Genomic DNA, 22,960 nt, shown 5'->3' on the forward strand with positions numbered 1-22,960 from the left:
CACTTCAGACCACCTATTCTACTAACTAGGAACACAGATTCTATATAGAGTAGATTCAACATGTTTTATGTTTTTAGATATGCTGTAAGCGACCCAGAGTGGCTGGGGAAATCCAGCCAGATAGGCAGGGTATAAATATTATTATTATTATTATTATTATTATTAACATACAGTGTCTTTCAACCAAATGGTTGACCTGGCCCAGAAAACTTACTACTTTGTGCCTTCCACTGTGCTCAATACTTTCCTCCCTCATCTCAGAAACGGTGTTCCAACAGGTGTATACTCCTTTTGGTTGTAAGAGCAGATCCATACAACCCAAAGACAGCAGATCAATCTGTATTTTTGCATTGTGCTAAGGAGCATAACAAAAATCATGCACAATTTTTGGTGTTAGTTTTCTGACTTACTCATCTTGTTTCCATTCATATGGAAGATTCTGCTCAATTAATATCCAGTTATTAGAGTATATGATCTGACCTGGATAGCTGTCAACCTTTCCCTTTTTGCGGGAAATTCCCTTATTATAGCATTGGGAAACAGCAGGGAGGGTTGACAGCTATGTATATAGCAGTGGGGAACAGCAGGGAGGGTTGACAGCTATGTCTGGACAGCTTTAGTTCCGGCATCCCCCCCCCCCCGAAATTAGTTTCTATGTTGTTTGGAAATTGAAACTGCTGAAAATGCAGTTGCCCAAGTAAGCTGCAAATAGCATATTATTACAGCACTGGAAAGTTTGCACTCGTTACCAGTACATTTCTCGAGCAAAAAATTAAGGTGCTGGGTTTGTCCTTTAAAGTCTTAAATAGCTTGGGATCAGCACGTTAAAGAGGGATCTTCTTAAAGAACTCTCTGTGAGTTTTGTTGAGGAGGCGCGAGTTCAAAACTGGAAAAACAATCTGAGATACTTTTCCAATAATTAAGTGATAAAATATAATACATAATGAAGGAAGTTTCTCTTCTTCCCAATGTAAGTTATACTACGATTATAATGGGAGTTGCAAACGAAAGTCTTAATAAAAAATCTGAAGCATGTTCTAGCCACATTAGGCATGAATGTTAAACAAAAACAGCTGAAATGGCGTGATAGGTAGGTTTGGCTTCAACAGTAAAATTTCAGTGGCTTTCCACTGCAATTGTAATAACTATCTATCATAAGAAACTCTACTGGATATTTTAGATTCAAATATAAAAGTTCTCATTGCCTGTTGTGTGTAGCTTATTGGTTTTGTCAAATGCGTGCAAAGCTTTTAGGAACTAGGGTTCTAAGCTGCTATAAACTGTCATGAAATGTCCAAATAGAGCTGATTAAAAATTAAAGTGGTCAAACATTCATTAAAACTAAAACCACAGTGCATAGCCACACATTTCTCCAAGTGGTGAGGCATCAGTTTTCAAAAATATGACAACACAGAAGGCAACAATTTCACTTCAAGCATTTGACTTAATTTTACACACACTTTCATTAAAATAGCTTTATTTTTTGAGGCCTCAAATGCCCTCTCTCAAAAGCTTTAAAATGGACCATTCAATTAAGTGGCATGGATACTGTAACCAATAGTGACAATGTACTTTGGTTGCATATTACTAATCAAACAAAAATTTGGGAAGGCAAATGAATAACTTTTTTAAGGTAGGGGTCATGCTGGGCAAGTTGGAACTTACGACGGGACGATCCTTTGGGGAAAAGGATATTTATATCTCCCTAGCCCTCAAGAATGAGTCATACATACTGGAAAATATTAGACAACATTAAACTAAATGTACTCTGCCTTTAATTAGAACTTAATCTGTTGCCTAGGCTTTTCCTCTAAGTTTTAACTATATAATAATTTCCTGCACTTTTGTACTTTTGTACTTTTAAAAAGAATTTTACAATTCTAATACAAATGAACACATGCTGAGACTTCTGTAGCTTTCCAGGTCTAAAGAGCAAACGTTATTGTTTTTGTCTGTTTTATTGTTGCAACCCGCTCATGTCTTTGGAGGAATGGCAGGATAAAAGTTTTTAAAACAAATAAACTAAGTCATACTTAGGCACATTGAAATAAATGGATTTAAGTTACTTAAGTCCATTTTCTTCAGTGAGTCAATTCTGAGTATGACTAATGTTGGCTATTACCAAGTAAAATAATATTTTCACCATAACTACATTTTGCCCACCTGCCTTATGTGCTTTGTAGATTGGACATCTTACACACTGCTTTAAAATCGTAATTTGATTGAAAATAAGGACTGAGGATTATTTAAGCATTTTTCTCTGTCCCTTTATTGCTATGAAGAAATTACAGAAAGTCTATGAAACTTAGATTAATAATCCTGATTTTAGGCACAACTTCTGCATATGTGTTTTGTTTTGTTTTTTGTTTTTTGCACGCAGCCCATCAGGGGAAGGTACATAAAACTGGTGGAGGGGAAGTGGTCCAGTTGCTGTAACTGTTCCACAGAGTGTGGACCTGGGAATAGCCATTAGATTGGTGTGCATAGATATCCAGAGCTGTAGAAGTGACTGTAAGTATTATATTTGACAATAAATACTCTCCTTTGGCTGGGAAGCACTCTTGATATGCACACTGTATGAAAATGCCTACCACCAAGAGCTAGCATACCAGGAAATATAGGCAATGTTCAGCTGTTCTTAATTTCACATTAAATAACATTTTAAAATAGTTTGTTTTGAGGATTATTTTTACCTTATATCAGCATTAACAGAGTTAGGGATCACAGAAGTTTTAGTGGCAAATTTTTACTTCCACAACCTCAGCACTAAGACTGGCAGAGTCAGCAACAGGTTAAAGCAGGGGTAGGCAACCTAAGGCCTGTGGGCCGGATACAGCCCAATCACCTTCTCAATCCAGCCCATGGACGGTGCGGGAGTCAGCATGTTTTTACACGAATAGAATGTGTCCTTTGATATAAAATGCATCTCTGGGTTATTTGTGGGGCCTGCCTGGTGTTTTTACATGAGTAGAATACGTGCTTTTATTTAAAATGCATCTCTGGGTTATTTCTGGGACACAGGAATTTGTTCATTATTTTTTTTCCAAGATAGAGTCTGGACCACCACATGGTCTGAGGGACGGTGGACCGGCCCATGGCTGAAAAAGGTTGCTGATCCCTGGGTTAAAGCAACTTCACCAGTCTAAGTGCTGGTAAAGTTAATGCCCTATCTCCATTGTCTTAGTACTCAATTGTGTGGGGATTAGAGCTGTTAATCATGATAGAGGAAATGGTGTGTTGCTCCTTCTCAGTGATATTATTCATCCCTTTAGGTAGATGATCTCAATTAAGAAAGTTCTAAGATGCTTGAAACCAGGAAACACAAATGTTATTATAGGATGAAAGACACAAAACATACATTGATTGCAATTGATGCTGTTATACAGTCGTACCTTGGGTTACGTCCGCTTCGGGTTACATTTTTTTGGGTTACGTACTCCCGTAACCCGGAAGTGTTTTTTTGCCGCGCATGCGCAGAAGCGGTCTGCACATGCTAGAAGCGGTCTGCACATACGCGATACCACCATTCGGCTTACGTACTTTTCGGGTTATGAACAGCACCCCAGAACCAATTAAGTACATAACCCGAGGTACCACTGTATTAAGTTTGTCATTTATTGCAGCAGTCTTCCTCCTTACCAGGTAAGGGATCAAAATGGATTTCAAACTCATCTTTGGCATTCAACTTGCATTGTGATATCAATTAAAATAAAACTACAGATACTTTCCAAAATTTTGATTACTGCAAGTATATGAAGAAAAGAAGAGTAAAGACAAAACATCTCTGCATATTAATAAGACATGTTGCTTAATGGACTCCTTTAACAGTACAGCAGTTACTGAAAACTCATGCATCCCAATGACAGAACAATCTAAGCACAGCTACATTTGGGAAGAATTAATATTAGCTTGAACAAAGAAAATAGTTGGATTAAATGCATTTACTGTCACATACAAACCCCAATGAGCATGAGTGCGATGGCATCAATTTTGTGCATTTGATATTGGTTGTCACTGATTATTTCTGGTTAATTGTGTAATAGAGATTGTCACTGCCAAACCAATATCACGATTTAGCATCAGGTTAACAGAACACAGGAGGGTTATCAGATAGGCACAACTATACCTTAAGTGCAGCATCCCCAAAACACAGATTGAATGTTTCAACTGTGTTGGAGAGTCTCCAGAGTTTTGCTATTTATAGCTGCCAGCTGGTTCCAGTTATTTTTCTTCATTTTTCATATTTTGATTGTAATAAATAATTAATTCAAGGCTTTGTAACTTGCTGACAAATACAAATGCATCGCATTGCAATACAGTGAAACGTGTCACTAGAAACTACACACACTAGGCAGAAAAGTAATGTGCTTGAAGAGTTTCAAAAGTAGGCTACATTATCAAGGTCAACCATTAAAGAAACCCTAGCGCCAAAAGACCACCTACATCGGTTACTGGAGCCTTCTTTCAAGACCAGTAATTTTTATTTGCAATCAAATTTCTATTTAGTAGCCATCTGTGATTAAATATGGGTTAAAGAAACAGACACCTTACCAACCCCTTCCTATACATGTCTGAAAAACACAGAATTTCATAAAACTATATATTTCTTTAAAGAGAAAAGGGAGGAGGGAGAGGAGGAAGACAAACTTCTTCACATCCCATCAACTACCCTGCTCCTACTGCTTGATGATTTCAAAACTTGGAAGCTGAATTTGAAAATATAAAAGGGAGCAGTGCCAGTTTCTAATCATTAGTCTAATTAATTTTGCCAGAAGAATACATAAAAAGACACTGGACAGCGACCCAGGTAGTACTCTAAATATTGTACTCTCAAGCTAGCTCTCTTTGAAATAGAACACAGGCTCATGAATACACACACACACACACCTGCTTCTTACATCACTATCTTGATCCCTAAGGCAATCCAGGAATCTTTTCACTGAAAAAGACACTGGAAGTTTTGTGCTTCTAGATCTGGAAGATGCTTGGAACCATTTGTGTTTTCATTCTTTCACTAGTTGGCGAGGGACAAAGAATCATTTTAAAATGGACATAGCACTGACCTGCACAGGCTCAGGGGTAAGTTGGACTACATGTTGCATACGTTCACTGTGATGATGCCTGGATTCCTCTTCATAGATCACATCCCTCTCATGCTGCGGAAGATTCAGGAAGCGCCGGATGGTGCACAGATTTTCCCAAAGTGTACGGTTCTCTGGACTTGGATTTTCCTTCCAACGGAGCAGCTCACACAGCCAGCCCTGCAGTGGAAAGTCAAAAAAACTGACGTTTTAAGTACTAGTAAACTGGCAAACGACATAATGGTTGAAGGGACTTTTTATTTTATTGTGCTGCCATGATTTATCACAGGTGGCACTTCCAATACTTGCTACCTATTTAGCATAGCTTATATTATAGTGCTCAGAATCATTACAAACTGATTCACCAGTTTGGTAATTATAACCCTGCTGCATGACATCTTCCAAGTTACCTAGTACATACATATAGTGCACTTGTGATATGTTCGCTAATGGCAAATTTTGACCTTTTCCTAATAGTTCAGGGCGTTTCAGTTTTGACCCAGATGGGAGCCCTTATTCTTGCTCTACTGGACAATAGAGGCAGCTTGTGGCACTTCCATGCATGTCACACCCAGTGATACTGAATCACCCAGTGTGAAATCTCATTCACACAAATCTTCATTGTGCTAGATGAGGGAGAAAAAATATGATATATATTTACTACACCAGTTATGAGTGTGTCTGCATGCATCTGTGGTTTCATGTACTGATATGAGGGAACTTGGCACCCAGGCAGGATCCAAGAAGGGAGACTCATTGAGAGAAAGTCCTAAAACAATCAGAGGGAAAACCTGCAGTACTGATCATTACCAGACAGACAGCTAAGGATGAACAAATCTGTCAATTTTGGTTTCTCATTTTATCATTATCCAATCTTAAGTTCTCTCCATTTCTGTATCAGTTTGTGATTTCTTATTCTTTATTTTTAAATGATATGCATTTCTCCTAATAAACATCTCTGAATGTATTACTGCCTACAATATGTACTCTATTGTCGGATAACTGCATTGCAAATTTCATTAATGTACAAATTTCCAAGGAGAGGTGTGTTTTGCTTGCATATTGATTCAGGAAGGGCAAATTTGATGAATTTGCATTCAAAAGTGAACCAAACTAATTTCTCCCACTGCCCTGCAAACAATTTGGAAAAGCACAAAGGAGAGACACAGTTACAGTCTGCGTTACAGTCAATAACAAGAAAAAAAGAGGAAAGCAGTGGACCCTTATTTAAAGAATCTAGGAAGTTGCCTGGAACTATGATTGCCAGGATATTTTGTAGAGTTCCTTGGGAACCCCTACTCAGCTAAGTGAAGAAAAAGCTTAGAAGACACTGAACCAGACAACTGATTACCGGTGCAATCTTCTCCCACCTCTACCTCAGATTCACCAACTGCAATTTTGGATGGATTTACATGTATTTTATTGGGAAATCATGAACAGAACTTCCCTATAATAACCAACAGTTTGATTACTGCCTATGCCCTTATATGGGGTATAGCGGAGGGGTAGTACCTCTGGTGGAGGACACGTCTGGCTCCTTTTGGGGTAGTTTGTCCACCTTTGGTTCCCACTCAGCTTTCATCTGTGGCTCCTAGAAACTGTCAGCGTGAGACAGCGGCCACACCCTGGGAATGGCTTCGACTGGCGGCTAAACCAAGTGAGAGTAGCTGATGGGTCTCAAACCCTCAATGAGTTAGAGACTTCCTCTGCAAGCGAAGACAGGCTCTGGTGGATTGAGAGGACGAGACCAACTAAGGGTCTAACAGTCAAGAAGGCAGTTCCTGCATATGCTGTAGAGCAGGCATAGGCAAATTCAGCCCTCCAGATGTTTTGAGACTACAATTCCCATCATCCCTGACCACTGGTCTGTTAGCTAGGGATGATGGGAGTTGTAGTCCCAAAACATCTGGAGAGCCAAGTTTGCCTGTGTAGAAGAAGTGAGGGGCAGGTGGGGTTCATCAATCTGGGAAGGTAGCCCATCTAGGAGAAGGAAAACTTTGATCCTAAACCTCTGCTACCTTGTGGGATATCTTCGAGAGAAGAAAAGGTTAAGGGGTAGAGTCCCTAAGATGGTTGCATGGCACTTTGTATGCCTCCTTCCAGCAACTCCTTCAGCCAAGCTGGTGTCAATTGTATTGCTCTGTTTTCCTTTCTACCACATCAATGAGGTTGAGGGGGATATTGTTTTCTGGGCAGCCCAGGACCTCCATACACACTGCCTAGGCATGTGCCCCATCGAGGTCACTTCGATGCTGCTCATGCAACAGTTTGACCCCGGAACTGCCCTCCATTGTCTCTCAAGATAGACAAAATACCAATACCATTATAAGAAATTATTAATGTAACCCATAGGGCAGAAAGACAGTACAGTACTTGTTAATAGGTGACAAACTTTCTCACCTTTCTCCACTTACGTGTATAGAGGAAGTGCAATTATATTGAATGGTTTTTAAATACATGGAACATCTGTAAACTTTGATGCAAAAAAAATCTTTGTTAACACCTGTAGGCAACCTTGCATAGCAATGACTGAATCATCCCTTTCTTGTGGTTTTTTGAGAGTAAATTCAACATAATAATGAAGCAACATATAAAACATGCATTTCCAAACTTTCATTAAGTAAAATATTTTAACTGTTCTATAGCCCATCATCTCAAGTGATTGTCTGGATTGTCTAAACACTGAACTAACCATATCCTCATCCTGTTGAAATCCATGGGGCCTGAGCAATTTCAATGGGGTTGTATCAATTTAATATTTCGATCTGGATCTTGTTTTCTTAAGGTTAAATATGTCTTTCTTCAAAACTGTGTATGAAGGGACCTGAATAGAAAGGCTTTTCACAAGCCAAAAAAGAAATTGAAAGATTTGGTGTAACAACCTGATGCAAGGTGCTATTAAAAAAGACCTCATATGATATCACATCGTTGTTTGTCTAACTCTCCACTGTGTCTTCTGCCTTTACCAAAAAAAAAAAAAAAAAAGGAAAAGGAAAAGGAAGGGGGGGGGGGAGGCAAGATTTGATTATCTCCGCTGCATCAGCCAAGACAGCAACACCAGCTGTTCTCATTGTGCAGCCTCTTCCTCACGGCCTACATGTTAATAACCTGATCATTCCATTTTCTCCTTCAACTGCCGGCTGCAGCACAGCGAAGAGACAAAAACCCAGGCCCATCTGCAGCAGCTGTAGGCACTGAACTGTGAAGCCACTGGGGATTTATAAACTAATCTGTAACACAACACTGCCTTGTTTTTACAAGTGAGAGGCCACATTTGTGCAGACCCGATCTTTTCTTGCAATAAGCTGCCGGGGGGGGGGGTATGAAAAGGAGATATCTAATTATTTGCTTGGAATAAATATCTGCATTTGGTATTTTAGTTGGTATGTTGCTAACCATAGAATCAGGTGATGGCTGATTTTCCACAAATATTCTCTTGCCCACACCCCCAAATCCTCTGTACCTCTTTAATAACAATTTAAAACAAACAAACAAGAACAAAAATCTCAGCTCTAAAGTGTTTTCTCAGGGGTTCCGCAGTACGAAGGAAATAATTTTTGAAATGTAAAATAACCCATCTGTGGTGGGGGGATAAGCTGCTATTTCTCCATCCATTTTACTGATCAGAGTAAGTCTCCAACTGCACACTTTCAAATGTTTAAAGCAGGTATGGTTAAAACTTCCCAAGGGAAACTGTAAGAGAGACTTACAACCTTAAAGAAACTTTTTAAAGGGTAAGTAAAATCCCACACCTGTTCAAAGTCAACCTTCTACAGTAAGTGATCTAAACCCAAAGACCTACTGATCTGTCAAGAGCAGGCAGTTATATTAAGAGAAGGCTCCATTTGAAAAGAGACCCGTGACAACTTACTGCTACCATTTTTGCTTGTGATCTTGGAATGTCTCACACAACAGTCAGCTGCATTTGATTGATAAGCACTGCTATAATCTGCACTCATTACAGTCACTTAGCCTGACACTATAGGCCTCATTATGGACTGTGTGCTCTCTGCCATTAGTCTTTAGGAAGCATAGTGCTCAATTTGCCAAGCAACTTGCAAGGTCTTGACCATGGAGCTATTAAGGAGAAAACTAGACTGCAGTGTGACCATGTGTGCAGATATGAGCAAACCAAATTAATTTCTGGCAAGGGAAGCTACCAGGCAAAGATCCCATCCTTAGGACACCTGAGAACGTCTCAATTCCCCAGTGGACGTAAGCTAATGGCATGTTTAGCAGAGCTCAGTTCTGAAGGTGAATCACATTCCTGTTATTTAGGGAAATATTAATCCAGTTTCCCCAGAAACTCTTTGCTTGGCTGATCAGATTAAGGGATCTAGCCTCCTATGGCACACACACCACAGCAGGTCCCAAGAAATCTGTGATACTTCACAGCCTCAGACATATTGCACCATGTATACCCAGCTGCTACAATAATTAGCTTATGAATGTATCAGCTGGTTCTGCGATTTTTATAAATAATAACTAACCTACAGAGCAGAAAGATTTTCATGAGTCTAATATTAGCAAGAAATTGCTAAGCCTTCCTAACTCTGTAATGTCATTGTGCTAAATGCCCTCTTCATGCTTGCAATTTTATACTACTGGGCCTCCCTCTGATGCCATTTATAAATATTTATTTGGCATCAGCATTGGCAATTCATTTGTGTCAGTTTCTTTCACAACAGCTATTACTTGTTTTCTCTCTGTTTCACAGCCTACTTGTACACTTATCTACAACAAATCTTTTAGTCACTGTTGTCCTCGCCCTCCATCTATTTACCAAAACTGTCTTTCACTCATCCATTCAGGACTATATATTTAGCTCCACTGAACAACAGATTTTAGGTTTCAATGTGGCTAATATTTGAGAGAACCCTGTGCTACCACAAGTCCCATCTAATCAGCATACACAATGCCCAAACAAACAGAAACTACCAGGTAAGAAAGTGTGTGCACTCTGCTGCTGTTGTTGTTTTCTATTTAAATAATCTTAGCGTGCCATCCAAGAAAGTTTTGCAGTACCAAGCAAAAAAAAAAAAAGTGTAAATGTCAAATAAAACAGTGACAGATGACAGTATTCTCTATTGAATAGCACCGTTGCTTCATGCATGTTCGATGAGAACTCATGAATTATTAATAAATAAATCTCCCTTTTCTTTTCTTTCTTTTCTTTTTGTTTAAATGCTCAAGTTGTGGGGGTTTTTTTATTCAGGGAGGTGATAGCAGAGGGAGTCCATGTGTGTTTTATTGAGCATTCCAAGAGAATTGTTTCCACGCAAGAAATGCTGATACAGAATTTCTCTGGAATGGAGGCATTCATGTTGATTTCAGGCTTTTGGCTAATATTCCTGGTGACATTGTTTTAAGGAAGACAGGTTACTGTATATAGAATTAGGCTGTTATTAGACATCCCACTCTTAAACATACTGGATCCCTTAGTGGTTCAGTTCTGTCACTCAGCATCTCTCCTATGCAAATAAGTCCAGTAACAAACTTCAATATTGCTGTAAAGGGTGTGCTCTATAATGTGTGTCTATCATGTGGGGGCTAATAAACTGAGCTTTATCCTGATAAGACAAAAGTACTGCAGATTGATGGTTCCTGTGTCCAGGAATTAGGTGCACAACCCGTCCTGGGAGAGGTTGCCTCTCCGTAAGGAACAGGTTTGTAGTCTGGGTATACTCCTGGATTCCAACTAGTTACTGGAGTCTCAAGTGGCTTCTCAAACTAGCAGTTCTTAGTCCCAGCTTAGGCTGGTTCACCAACTACTGTATAAATGTTCCTAGGTTTCCAAACAGGCTTTCTGCTCCCTTTGGCTTACAACTTCTTGAAACAACATACCTGAAACAGCTTCCTTTCCAAGGACCTATTATGACCTCCAAAATAAACGCAAAGCACATTTCTAACAATATTCATCTTCTGAACACCCACCACATATAAACCTAAGCTTCTTTTGGAAGCATTGTCACCTGATTAAAGGACTGTCATCCGATTAAAGAAATCTTACAGCCCAGGCCTGTGCAGAAGACCTACTACATTCAATGGGATTTATTCCCAAGTGTGCAACGTATTGCCACCCTAACTGGCCGGTTAAAACTCATATGAATCATCCATCAAATCTGTATAAAATTTGCCCACAAGTAAAAACAAGTTTTGAACAGGAGAAAAAAAATATCAGATGCTTCACATGTAGCACATTAGAATAGGCACTCCTGCATATGAGAAAATGGAGGATTTGAATGTAAGCCTAACCCCTAATTCCTCTACCCCCAGACACATTATGTCATCTTCCCTGGCCTAGTGGAAAGGAGCTGCAGCAGCTGCTTGTCCTGCTAGTGGTTCTCCTAAAAGAAGTATCAAGCCTTGAAATGGGGAGTTTGGGGTCAAGGCTGGAGCAGGATCTGCAGGATACTAGTCCCACAGACACCTCCTCCCAAAAACCCAAGTGGCTCAAAGCTGAGACCTCTCTGCTATGTCATACTGGTGTAGTGAAAAGGGAAGGGAAAATCTGATCCCTTCCACCCTGGCCAGTGTCAATTGGCACCCCTTCAGGTGCAGCAGTGAATCCCCTGCTCTCTGACCCCCTTTAAGATTGCCCTATTTCTTTTCTAAGATAGTGCCTGGAACTCACAATTTTGATATTTATTTTTAAAAAAAATAGTCTTGGAAAAAATTAAATAGACTGCCTGATTTTTAAAAATAGGCTTACCCCTTTCTAATCAAATAATTTATTGAATTATTTAATTAGATGATTGACAGATTAATCTACTACAAACTGAAGCACTATTTTAAAATCTTCCTAATTCAGGCTGGTTTTTAGTGGGTAGAATCAAATTACAAAACATCTGATGCCAGAGCTAAAGCAGGGGCAATTGTAATCAGTGTCTGGGTGGGAGACCATTGAGAAACCCACTGAAGGTTTATATATATCTATATATATAAAACCCAAGTGTTTCTGCATCCAGTCCCTGTGTCTCTGGGTTTGCGCTACTGCGCATGTGCCCCACGGACACAGGGATTGGATGGAGAGACATCAGGCTGGGAGCAGCGGCAGCAGTTGAAGCGGGGCGGTTGGATCAGAACGTCGGCGCTCCAGAGGACGAGGGGAGGCCAAGAAGGGAGGCCACGCTGCCACAGAGCGCAGCCCGCCCCGCAGAGCGTCGGCGCTCCGGAGGCCGAATAGGGACGCCTATTTTTTTTTAAAAAAGGAAGAGGGAAAGAAGAGAAAAAGCGGCAGAAGCTGAGGGGCAGGTTTCCGTGAGAGAGAGAGAAACGCGGGGCTGGCCGGACCCCTCCTCTTCCGCCACACGTCGCCCGCCACCGCCTCAGAATCTCCTCAGGAGCGGCGGCGACTGCTCCCCCTCCCCCTCTTCCTCCCCCCAGCCCCCTCCCAACCCCCGGACGAGGGACGCGAGGCGGCGCCGCTGAGAGGATGGGAAGGCCCCCGGCGGTGGCGGGGTCGGCTTGAAATAGGAGGGGCGAGTGCTAGCCGACTGGCTCTAGCCCGGCAAGAGGAGCACGCTGTCGCCTCCACAGCGGCCACCCCAGACAGCTGGCACGTCGGTCCGTCCGTCGCTCGCTCGCTCGGGCAAACACACCACAGTTGAGGCATGCAGGCAGAGGCAGGCGGGCCCGTCTCTCCCTGCCCCCCTCGGACCTGGTCGGCCCCTGGGGTTGCTGAGGGAAGCGGTGGGAGGAAGGCTGGGCGCGCGCGCCAAAGGGGCCTGGCTGAGAGCGTCGACGCCGCCTCCCCCTCCCCAGCAACAGCGCCACATATGTTCTAGCGCCCGTTATTTTAACGGGTTTAAACCACTAGTGTATGTGTGTGTGTGTGTGTGTGTGTGTGTATATATATATATATATATATATATATATATATATATATATATATACTAACAATGACACTGTGCAACAGGGTTACTAATGTAAACACAATAAAACAATGGATAGCAAAACCTGACTCCATGATCTCATTCAAATATTCTAAGGAAAGGCAAAGACAATTGCCACAAATAAAGAGCTGTGACTCTTGTACAGTAAAGAAAGGCTGTAGTGATGGTAGCAAGGAATTCAGTTTGTAATTCTGTTTTACACGCAATCCTGCAGATTTGTATAAAGAATGCTACCAAGTCTCTTAAACTGTATTAAATAATGTGGATGCATTAGCCTTAGCAATTTGGAAGTATCATATAGATGTTCTACTTTAAAACTTCTATAACTCCAATCAAATGTATTTCCCAGGTCAAAAAGCGAAAGAATCTGCAGGGTAACTAAACTTTTGGCTGCTCAATAAACAAAAGCATTTCAGGCATGATGTACAAGGAACCCCCTAGAGGAAAAGGGAGGTAGATGAAGAAAGAAATGAAGCTCATTCCCATACTTATCATTGATCCTGTTTAGCCAGCTGACCTTTTTACTTCTGTCATATTTAGGTCAGCAGTAGTGGTCAACCCCCAAAAAAGCTATCAAAACAGCTGTTAAAAGGATTCATACATACAGAAACTCCACAAAATATTCCATGTGAACAGAATAGGATCATCTGAAGAAGTGTGCATGCACATGAAAGCTCATACCAAGAACAAACTTAGTTGGTCTCTAAGGTGCTACTGGAAGGATTTTTTTTTTTTTTTTAACCATGGCAGACCAACACAGCTACCTGTAACTAGAGTAGGATCAGGTACTCTTGCCTTGTAGGTTTATTCATTATGTATTGGGGCATATCCAGACATTCATTTTCAGTGTCCTGGAAATGACATTGTTATCCAGACAAACCCACACAGCCCTCATCAACTCTCGATAGTTCACAGTCCCAATATTAGCTTGTGGGTATTTCCTGCTTTTTGAATTAAACGTATGGTGCAAAAGCACAATAAGAACAAGTTTCCTTTTGCTTCTTCTTGTGTGGGTACTTCTTTGTGAAAAGTACCATATTTTTTTCCCTTAAGCTTGTTTGGTTGTGAGGGTACACTGCTATGCTCTGAAGCATCAGCCCAAGGAAGGTAATTTTTGTGGGTGGGTGTAGATGAAACTCAGTGTGTTGAGTTTAGTGAGACAGAGGGGTCTTCAACAACACAAAACAGGGGTTGCCAAAGAGCTGGTGAGGTGAGGGCATTGCTACAAATGCTACTGAGGACTACAAGCCATGCCTGCTTTGATCCAGTTTCCAGGGCTTGGAAAGGTAGTGCAGTGAGCATTAACACAGACCTCCCCACCCAAGTCTTTCTGCTGAACTCAGGAAAGAGGAGCAATAAAAGGTATCTCTTCCTGCATTTGTGGGGGCATCAAAGAGATAAAACACAAAACTTTTCCAGTGATGCCAAAAAGACTGAGACAAAAAGGACGGTTGGTTCAAGGACACTGTTCAGCACATGCATCCTAAAAGTGCTCTGCTAGGTTGACAGCTTTTTCACAAAAGAAACCAAATTTTGACCAAGTGGAGCAGACAGCAGAGGAGGTGTTTGAAAGACTGGTGTAAAACCTGCATTGATCAGGATGCTCATACGAATCACAAATGCCTCTAGATAAAAATATATATTTCACATATTAATGTAAGTAGCACAAGTGAGATACAGAAATGATTTGAACTTTGTCTGTTCAGACACATTGAGACTACAATTATTGGCAGAAGAAAGCTAGATTTTATTACAGTAACTGCTGTGTTACTAGAAAGCTGAAGGGCATTGATTTTAAGACCACTGACAATGTTCTATCCATGTACTAATGTTCATAATGGAAGCAGGGAATAAGCTGCCCAGGGTAATTGATATTGAAATTATATTTACCACCACTCAAGCACTGACATCTGCATAGAAGAAAGTGTCTTAACCCTAACCAAGTCTACTCAAAAATAACTCCTAATAAATTTAATGGAGCTTACTTCCAGAGAACAACCAAACTCCAACACATGACACTAGTGTCAGAAGGCCTACACTGGCTTCCTGTCTGCTACCAAGCCAGGTTTAAGGTTCTTATACTAGTGTACAGAGCCCTGAATCATTTGGGCCCAGGATACCTTGACCAATTTACCCTGTACTCCCCAAATCAATCAATGAGATTGTCAGGGGAGCAATAATAGTGGTTCCCTAAGGGCCAGAAGGGGATGTGGGTGGCGCTGTGGGTTAAACCACAGAGCCTAGGGCTTGCTGATCAGAAGGTCGGCGGTTCAAATCCCTGCGACGGGGTGAGCTCCCATTGCTCGGTCCCAGCTCCTGCCAACCTAGAAGTTCGAAAGCACGTCAAAGTGCAAGTAGATAAATAGGTACCGCTCCGGCGGGAAGGTAAACGGTGTTTCTGTGCGCTGCTCTGGTTCGCCAGAAGCGGCTTTGTCATGCTGGCCACATGAACCGGAAGCTGTGCGCCAGCTCCCTCAGCCAGTAACGCGAGATGAGCGCCACAACCCGAGTCGGACACGACTGGACCTTTAAGGGCCAGAAGCACGACTCATGTCAAGAAGGAGTTGTGTTTTCAGTGATATGGGCCCAACTCTATAAAACAGGGGTCGGCCACCTAAGGCCCATGAGTCACAATAATAATAATAATATTTATTATTTGTACCCCGCCCATCTGGCTGGATTTCCCCAGCCACTCTGGGCGGCTTCCAACAGAAATCAAATACAAAAATATCAAACATTAAAAACTTCCCTAAAAAGGGCCCACGGGGGTCTAAGCGGCCCACGAGCCACTCCCAAACAGAGCCACCCACTCAGCAAGTCCCCACATGCTGGGCTAAACCGGCACGGCGCAGCACGGGACTCGCTTCCACTGTGCCAAAATCGCGTCTGCGCAGATGTGAGAAATCGCAGGCACACACGCGCGATCTGGCCCACAGAGAAACCTTGCCGACCCCTGCTATAGAACTCCCTCTCACAGAAAATTAGGCAACATTCCTACTGAGTTTCAAAGGCCTGGTCAAAACTTTTAGTTCAGGAGGCTTTTGCCCCCTGAAAGCATTTCAGATGTTCTACATTTAAAAATAAAAATGAGATTTTACATTACTGAGATGTTAAATTTTAGAGATTTAATTAATGTTTTAAATTTTGTATATTGTATATTTTATTGTTACAAGGCACTTTGAGATCTATATGGTGAAAAACGGGTATGATTTTAAAAAGAAATAAGTGGAGTTAGGATTGCAACCTAAGTCAATTAACTGGCCTTGAGCAGCAGCTTGGTTCATTTCATATTCTTATTTTTTTAAGGAATTGAATGTATCTGCACTGACATTTTGCAGGGATACCAGCAAATACGTGAGTAGGCAAATGAAGAGATTTTAGTGAAAATGATTTTTAAAAAATCTCTGCTCAAATATATGTAAAAGGATATTTCCTCACCCACATCTTCAGTGCAGAAAATGTCAGCATCTGTGACAAAAAAGGCAATGTGTGATGTATGTTTTTAAAGAGACTAAAATCATGCTATTAACCACATAAAGATTACTTTCTAATTGTACCCATGCAAAGGTCTTTAAAACAAATGTTCAGTAGTGATTAACTCTCTTCATGTGATTGGGAATCTACAGCAGTAGAAAATGAGCCAGGTTTCTGAACTTGTTCTTTTCTTGATTAAAATAATCTTGATTAAAATAAAGCTCATTATTATTTAAAATAACCCAGTGAAGAAACCTGTATGGCTAGAAAACTGGCTATAATGGCAAGTTCAGCCATGAAGCTTAATGAAACCTTGACAAGCTGGCTTTGCTCTGTTATTCCTATTACCTTTGAACTGCAACATTCTCTTCCGTAATGTTTGTGGGAGTTCTGTCAAATTATTCCTTGAATTCTTTACTTTATCTTCTTGTTCTAGTTAAGGATGTAGATGACAGCCATAGCCACATGATATGAATCATCATGAGAGACTGGCCATTTTAGGTTCTCATCACACTGTGGTTTAGTGGATAGACTCTTTGAGGGCAACAGCAGTAGCTGACATTGAGAAGGCCACTTCCGCATCAAGAGGAGGTGGATTTGCAGGCGTCACGACCCCATCACGCACGTAGGGGCTGAGCACAGCCCCTGCGCGATTGGTAGATTATTCTCGCGCATCCCACAGGCCGACCAATCCGGTCGGCCCGGGGGGGCATGTCTTAGGCCCTTTAAAATAGTGATGGGCGGAAACTCGCCCTCTTTGTCCTGCTTCCCAGCTGGTTAGGTTCACCCACCCACCCTCCCTTAAATTTAGGTTCGACCTTGCTATGGACTTCGGTTGGTCGCCCTGGTTGGCCGGGGGGCCTGGTAGGACTTTTTCCCAACTGGATTAGCCAAATGGGTTTTTTCACCTACCTCGTAGCAATCGTCACAACTCTTGGTTTGGCGGTTAGGTATTGGAAAATCTCCATATGAAGCGAGGAGGGGAGGTAGCGTCATCAACTGCCCCTCAATTGAAGGGTATTCCATTAAAGGATTCCGGGGGCGTGGCCCTGTCCGAAGCCCAGGGAGCTGAGGGCCTAAGGCACGCCCCTAACGGTGATCACAGGGGAAATTCTGGGCGATGTTCATCACTGGGGTTCCTTACTGGTGGTTAACCCTTCACTGACTTCCAACACACGGGTTGGGGTCGGATATAGCTGATAGGGTCCAATGCCTAAGCCAATACTGCTCAACATCCATAACCAATAACGTTGTGGCCTTTATGCCCATTAAAATTTACATAACGTGTCTGTGTCATTATTTCCACAGGGAGGGGAAGGACATTGCCACACAAGGAACTGCACACCTGACGAGACTATCAACACGTGAATGTGTAGGGTTGCCATACGCCTGGAATTTTCCAGACATAGCTGGTATTTGGCCCTCTTAAAAAGCTTCCAGGCAAAAAACGCTGAAATGTCCAGGAAAATCCAGATGCATGGCAGTCCATGTCAGAAGTGTAGATTTTGGCAAATGTCATTAAAAATAGCTCAAAAATTCTTTCTCCCCCCTTCCTTTCTTTTTTGAGATTTTGCAACAACAAAACAAAAACCCCAAAACCATTGTGTCCAGATTTTCACTTTTTGAAATATGGCAAGTTATGAGAATTCTCTGAAGCTATAGCACAATTTTTGAAAGTCAGCTGTGGCTCCCCCTCCCTGCTTTATCCTCCTCAGATCTTCTGTACATGAAATATGCATACAGTGCAGCTAAAATCCAGCTATGTCCTGAATTAGAAAGGAACAAACAATTTGCATGACCCAGGCACATATGGAACACTGTGTGCCAATGGGGATTGACAGTAGAAACAAGACACAGCAGACTACTGACTGGGTTAAATTAGGCCACAAATTTGTTGATTACATATGTAAGCCAATGGCAAAAGGCATTGGGTAAGCATCCACCTTCAACCAAACCACCTGCAGGTTGAACCCGGGATGGGTGGACCCTGGACATGGGTCAAATGTGGGTCAAATGTGACTTTCCTGCCAGTGCCTCCTCACGGAAGGGGTGCTATGGCCCATCACCCCGTTTGGGCTCCCAGACAGCTCTGCCACTTTAACGGGGTACCCTGGTGTTAAAAGGATACTACCCAATGCCTTAACTGCCGAAGTTGTGGTGTTTGCTATGAGGCAGGCAATAACCTATAGACGGGTCAATCTGTCTGCAGGAAAAACTCCCCCTGGCCCCAAATACAGCAACTGAGTAATCCATAGCAATGCCCATACACAGTTCAGCTTGCTCAGCATCAGGCTGAAGCACGCATACAAATATAAAAGGGGCAGGTGATCCAGTGACAACCAGATCCATGCAGGACAAGAGGCTGGGCACCGGGCACCACACCCCTTCAAAGGAAGGCAACAGTCCCAGTACCTGCCCAGGTCTTGCCCCCTGCCCGGCCCACAGGCACCTTCTGATTGGCCGGGAGAAAATAAGCGGCCAGAAGGGAAGGTTATGCATTTATCTCTGGCCACGCACTTGGACCCCTCCTCCCCTTGCATCAGCCCCCAATGTGCTCTGCACCAGGCAACATATGGTGGCCACACCCAATCTGGTGGTAGATCTTCATTGTTATCATGTTATAACTCAGAGGGGAAGCAGGTCATGCATTTCAGTCCTATCTCGTGGCCTCATGCCCCTGCATGTCTGGCAAAAATGAGAGAGTTGAATGTATGTAGAGCTGATCATCAGTGCTTTCATGGACCCCTGTGTGGTGCTGTGAAGCCCAGACAATCAGCTTATTATCTGGGCTTTAAAGTACCATACACCCTGCACAGTTTAATTTCAAAACATGTGGGAAGGAACAAGTCATGTGATATAATGTGATAGACAGGTGGGCAGCCATGCCTACAGATGGTGAGGAAGATAGATACCTAGGTAAGGTAAAGGTAAAGGACCCCTGGAAGGTTAAGTCCAGTCAAAAGCGTCTATGGGGTGCAGCGCTCATCTTGCTTCAGGCTGAAGGAGCTGGCGTTTGTCTGCAGACAGCTTTCCGGGTCATGTGGCCAGAAGGACTAAATTGCTTCTGGCGCAATGGGACACCGTTTACCTTCCCGCCGCAGTGGTACCTATTTATCTGCTCGGAATGGTATGCTTTTGAACTGCTAGGTTGGCAGGAGCTGGGACAAAGCAACAGCAGCTCACCCCATCACACGGATTTGAACTGCCAACCTTCTGATCAGCAAGCCCAAGAAGCTCAGTGGTTTAGACCACATCACCTAGCCTGCATGCCAGAACCAGTTCCCCACTGCTGCAAATACTGACTTTAGCTCTGAAAAAAATCAAAATGTGATGCAGTGGAGAACACTTGCTGTGGTACCTATCTTCTATGGAAACTGGAAGGAACAGGACATGTGTAGCCCTCAAAATAGATGGTCTGGAATGAGTGCTTACAGGCCCTCTATGGAAGCACCATATGGAGCTATTGTTTTGAAACTGCTTTGCTCAAGAACTGGTTTGGTGAGAAGATTGGGTAGAGTGACTGGCCATATAGTTAGTGTGTTACCATGACAGCTGCTACTAGTGACTGGTCCTACTGGTGGCCTTAGGGCATCCAGCTGCTCATGTTTGAAAATAGGATACTGGATGTGATAGACCACATTCTGATCCACCAGGACTGTTCTTATGTACTTATGAGTTATGGCTCTCAGTAGGAATTTATTTAGAGGCTTACAGCATCTTAAAAATCAGAGACATCACCTTGCCGACAAAGGTCCGTATAGTTAAAGCTATGCTTTCCCCAGTAGTAATGTATGGAAGTAAGAGCTGGACCTTAAAGAAGACTGATCGCCAAAGAATTGATGCTTTTGATTTATGGTGCTGGAGGAGACTCTTGAGAGTCCCATGGACTGCAAAAAGATCAAACTTATCCATCCTTAAAGAAATCAGCCCTGAGTGCTCATTGGAAGGACAGATCTTGAAGTCGAGGCTCCAGTACTTTGGCCACCTCATGTGAAGAGAAGACTCCCTAGAAAAAGTATGTTGGGAAAGATGGAGGGCACAAGGAGAAGGGGATGACAGAGGAGGAGATGGTTGGACAGTGTTCTCAAAGCGACTAGCATGAGTTTGGCCAAACTGCAGGAGGCAGTGAAAGATAGGCGTGCCTGGCGTGCTCTGGTCCATGGGGTCATGAAGAGTCAGACACGACTGAACGACTGAACAACAACAAGGTACTTTTAGACATGCTTCTGTGTTAAATTGGATCTTATCAATTTTTCAGAGATTAATATTTCTCTCACCCATATATGGTTGTTACAAATTTTATATTAACAGATGGATGCTGATGATGACCCTACTGTATAAGAAAGTGGAAGTGCCACTGGTTCTCAAACTCTGTCTTAGCCTCCCCAGAACTCAAGTTGTACAATAAAGGTACCATGGCAACCAGCTATGGTTTGAAAATGTTCATGAAAATGTACATGATATGCAAATTATACTAAATAGCAACTTCAAGCTCATAGTATATTTTTTTGATGTGGTTACCAGCGCTGAACAAATTTCCTATAAGTCCAAGTACCTTCAATATAACTATTAATATTAAGGCATCACAGAGTAATCAGTGCTACCTACCAGACCTGTGAAACAAAAGGAGCACATGCTCAAAAATGCTTATGCATGAAGTATTACTGGGCACAGCCACAGCAAATGTCACTTTCACACATTTTAAACCCTTCCTGTTTTTTTTTTTTGTTTTTTTTTTAAGAAAACCTCTCTGGAGTTTCTATACGCTCACAGCAAGAACGTTTAATGCATTCTAGCTCTAGAGAGTAGATGGTGGCCGGCTCCTTTGGAATTTCTACATTTGAATTGGCACAGACGGAAGCTAGTGAGCCACCCAAATTATTTTGGGTGGCTCACAGTCTTTCTATTTCAAGACACTTCTGTGTAAAATGACAGGAAGCTTTCAGGCATTTTGGAGCCAAACCTCAGAAAGAGCCTGGTAATTCGGTTTGTACTAAAAAGGTCCTGATTAAGGACTATCCAGCCTTGGCTGCACTGCACACAAATCTTTGGTATTTGGTATTTGTATGCAGGCAAGGACGAAGGGCACGTTTGCAAAATCAATTGTGTGCAGTTTTTATATTTACTGCACTTTTACCACATATGTCATTTATTACACAGTGGAAAACCGTTAAATGCACAGTAGTTGTGCCAAGTGGCATTATGCTTTTAACAGCTTTATTCGTTTAACAGCTCCAGTCTCATTATATTTTGCCATGTGGTACATGAGATTTTTATTCATTTAACAGTGTAAGAGGGCTCCATGGCATTTTCCTTTTATGTATTTCATATTGTGCCTGGGCTCTTGCCTTTTCCGTGAGCATTAGCCCACAGGCTCCACTGAAAACAAGTGGTGCAACAGGAGACATGATGATTTAGAAGAGGAGGAAGAAAATGAGCATGATAAAGATTTGGATCCTCCTCATATACAAATCCATGTAACACATTAGAATAAATTCAATATTTCTATGAATGGTGGTAACAGAATTACTTTCAGCGTTTTATAATGCTTCCATTTCATATTTTTTTACACTACAAGGAATACAGTGATCAATCAATCTATGGTTTTCTGTTGGCCTCCCATAAGACAATTGTTTAAGGAATCAAACAACTGTTAAGGAATCAAATCTGTTAAATGTGTACAAAACTATAATTTCAGGGGTTCTTGATTTACTGCACCAGGTGGAGGACAGGGAAGCAGTTTATGGTCCCGTTTCTTTTTTCTACTTTTCAGTTAAAGGGAAATAATCTGATTTGTCTTTGCTATCCATTCACTTTAAAGAGGCAGAAAGAAATTATTTAGGAGCAAAAAGACAAAGTGCAATGGATTCTCCAGGGATCATTGATGTTGTTACTACTGCTGCAACAGATATACTTTAATGATGGGGGGAGGGATGGGTCCAATTTCAACCTTGAAGCTTTCTCTGCTCTTTCAAAAAGAACCCTCTACTCACCTGACTTTTATTGGCAGCCACTTTGGCAAACAGAGCCTGAGACACCTTGGCCCGTTTCATCTCCTGTTGGATCTCGTCATAAATGGCAGCTGTGATGTTGATGTTGGCTCCGTCCACCTTAATGGGGAGGTCTGTTGTTGGTGTCGAGGTTTTGGCCTACCGAGAGACCATGAAAATAATAATTAAAAAAGTGCTGCTTTCAGCCCAGCCATCTGTGCAGAAATTATCAAAGGATTTCAGTCAGCTGATGCCAAACTGCATTAGCTACAGAGGGACACTTCCTGTCCATTATTCTAATCAGGTTAATTGTGATTGGAAATAATTGCAGTGCATTCCTATAGGACGTTCACAGTCCTCTCTCCCTTTCCCTCCCTTCCCCCCTCTCTTCACACACAGAGCTTGCTTGCTCGCTCTCAACACACACAGAAGCACATATACCGAAAAACTGAAAGGTTACATAGCAGAAGAATTACATCCCAAGCAGTCACTTGATGGGGCTAGCCAGAAAATACAATAT

At 42.1% G+C, this 22,960-nt stretch overlaps 1 protein-coding gene across 2 annotated transcripts in view; it reads right to left on the minus strand.

Annotated features, from left to right (window-relative positions):
- The window catches only part of SATB2 (SATB homeobox 2), a 120,047-nt gene that overhangs the window by 16,816 nt on the left and 80,271 nt on the right, over positions 1-22,960 (minus strand). For both annotated transcript variants that reach the window (XM_033169283.1, XM_033169293.1), the window contains 2 exons: positions 22,444-22,599; positions 5,064-5,261 (listed from right to left, as the gene is read on the minus strand). In XM_033169283.1, the coding sequence (XP_033025174.1) occupies positions 5,064-5,261; positions 22,444-22,599 (354 nt within the window). The remainder of the gene's footprint in view (positions 1-5,063; positions 5,262-22,443; positions 22,600-22,960) is intronic.

This window comes from Lacerta agilis, chromosome 1, assembly GCF_009819535.1.
Source record: "Lacerta agilis isolate rLacAgi1 chromosome 1, rLacAgi1.pri, whole genome shotgun sequence".
NCBI classification, from domain to species: Eukaryota; Metazoa; Chordata; class Lepidosauria; order Squamata; family Lacertidae; genus Lacerta; species Lacerta agilis.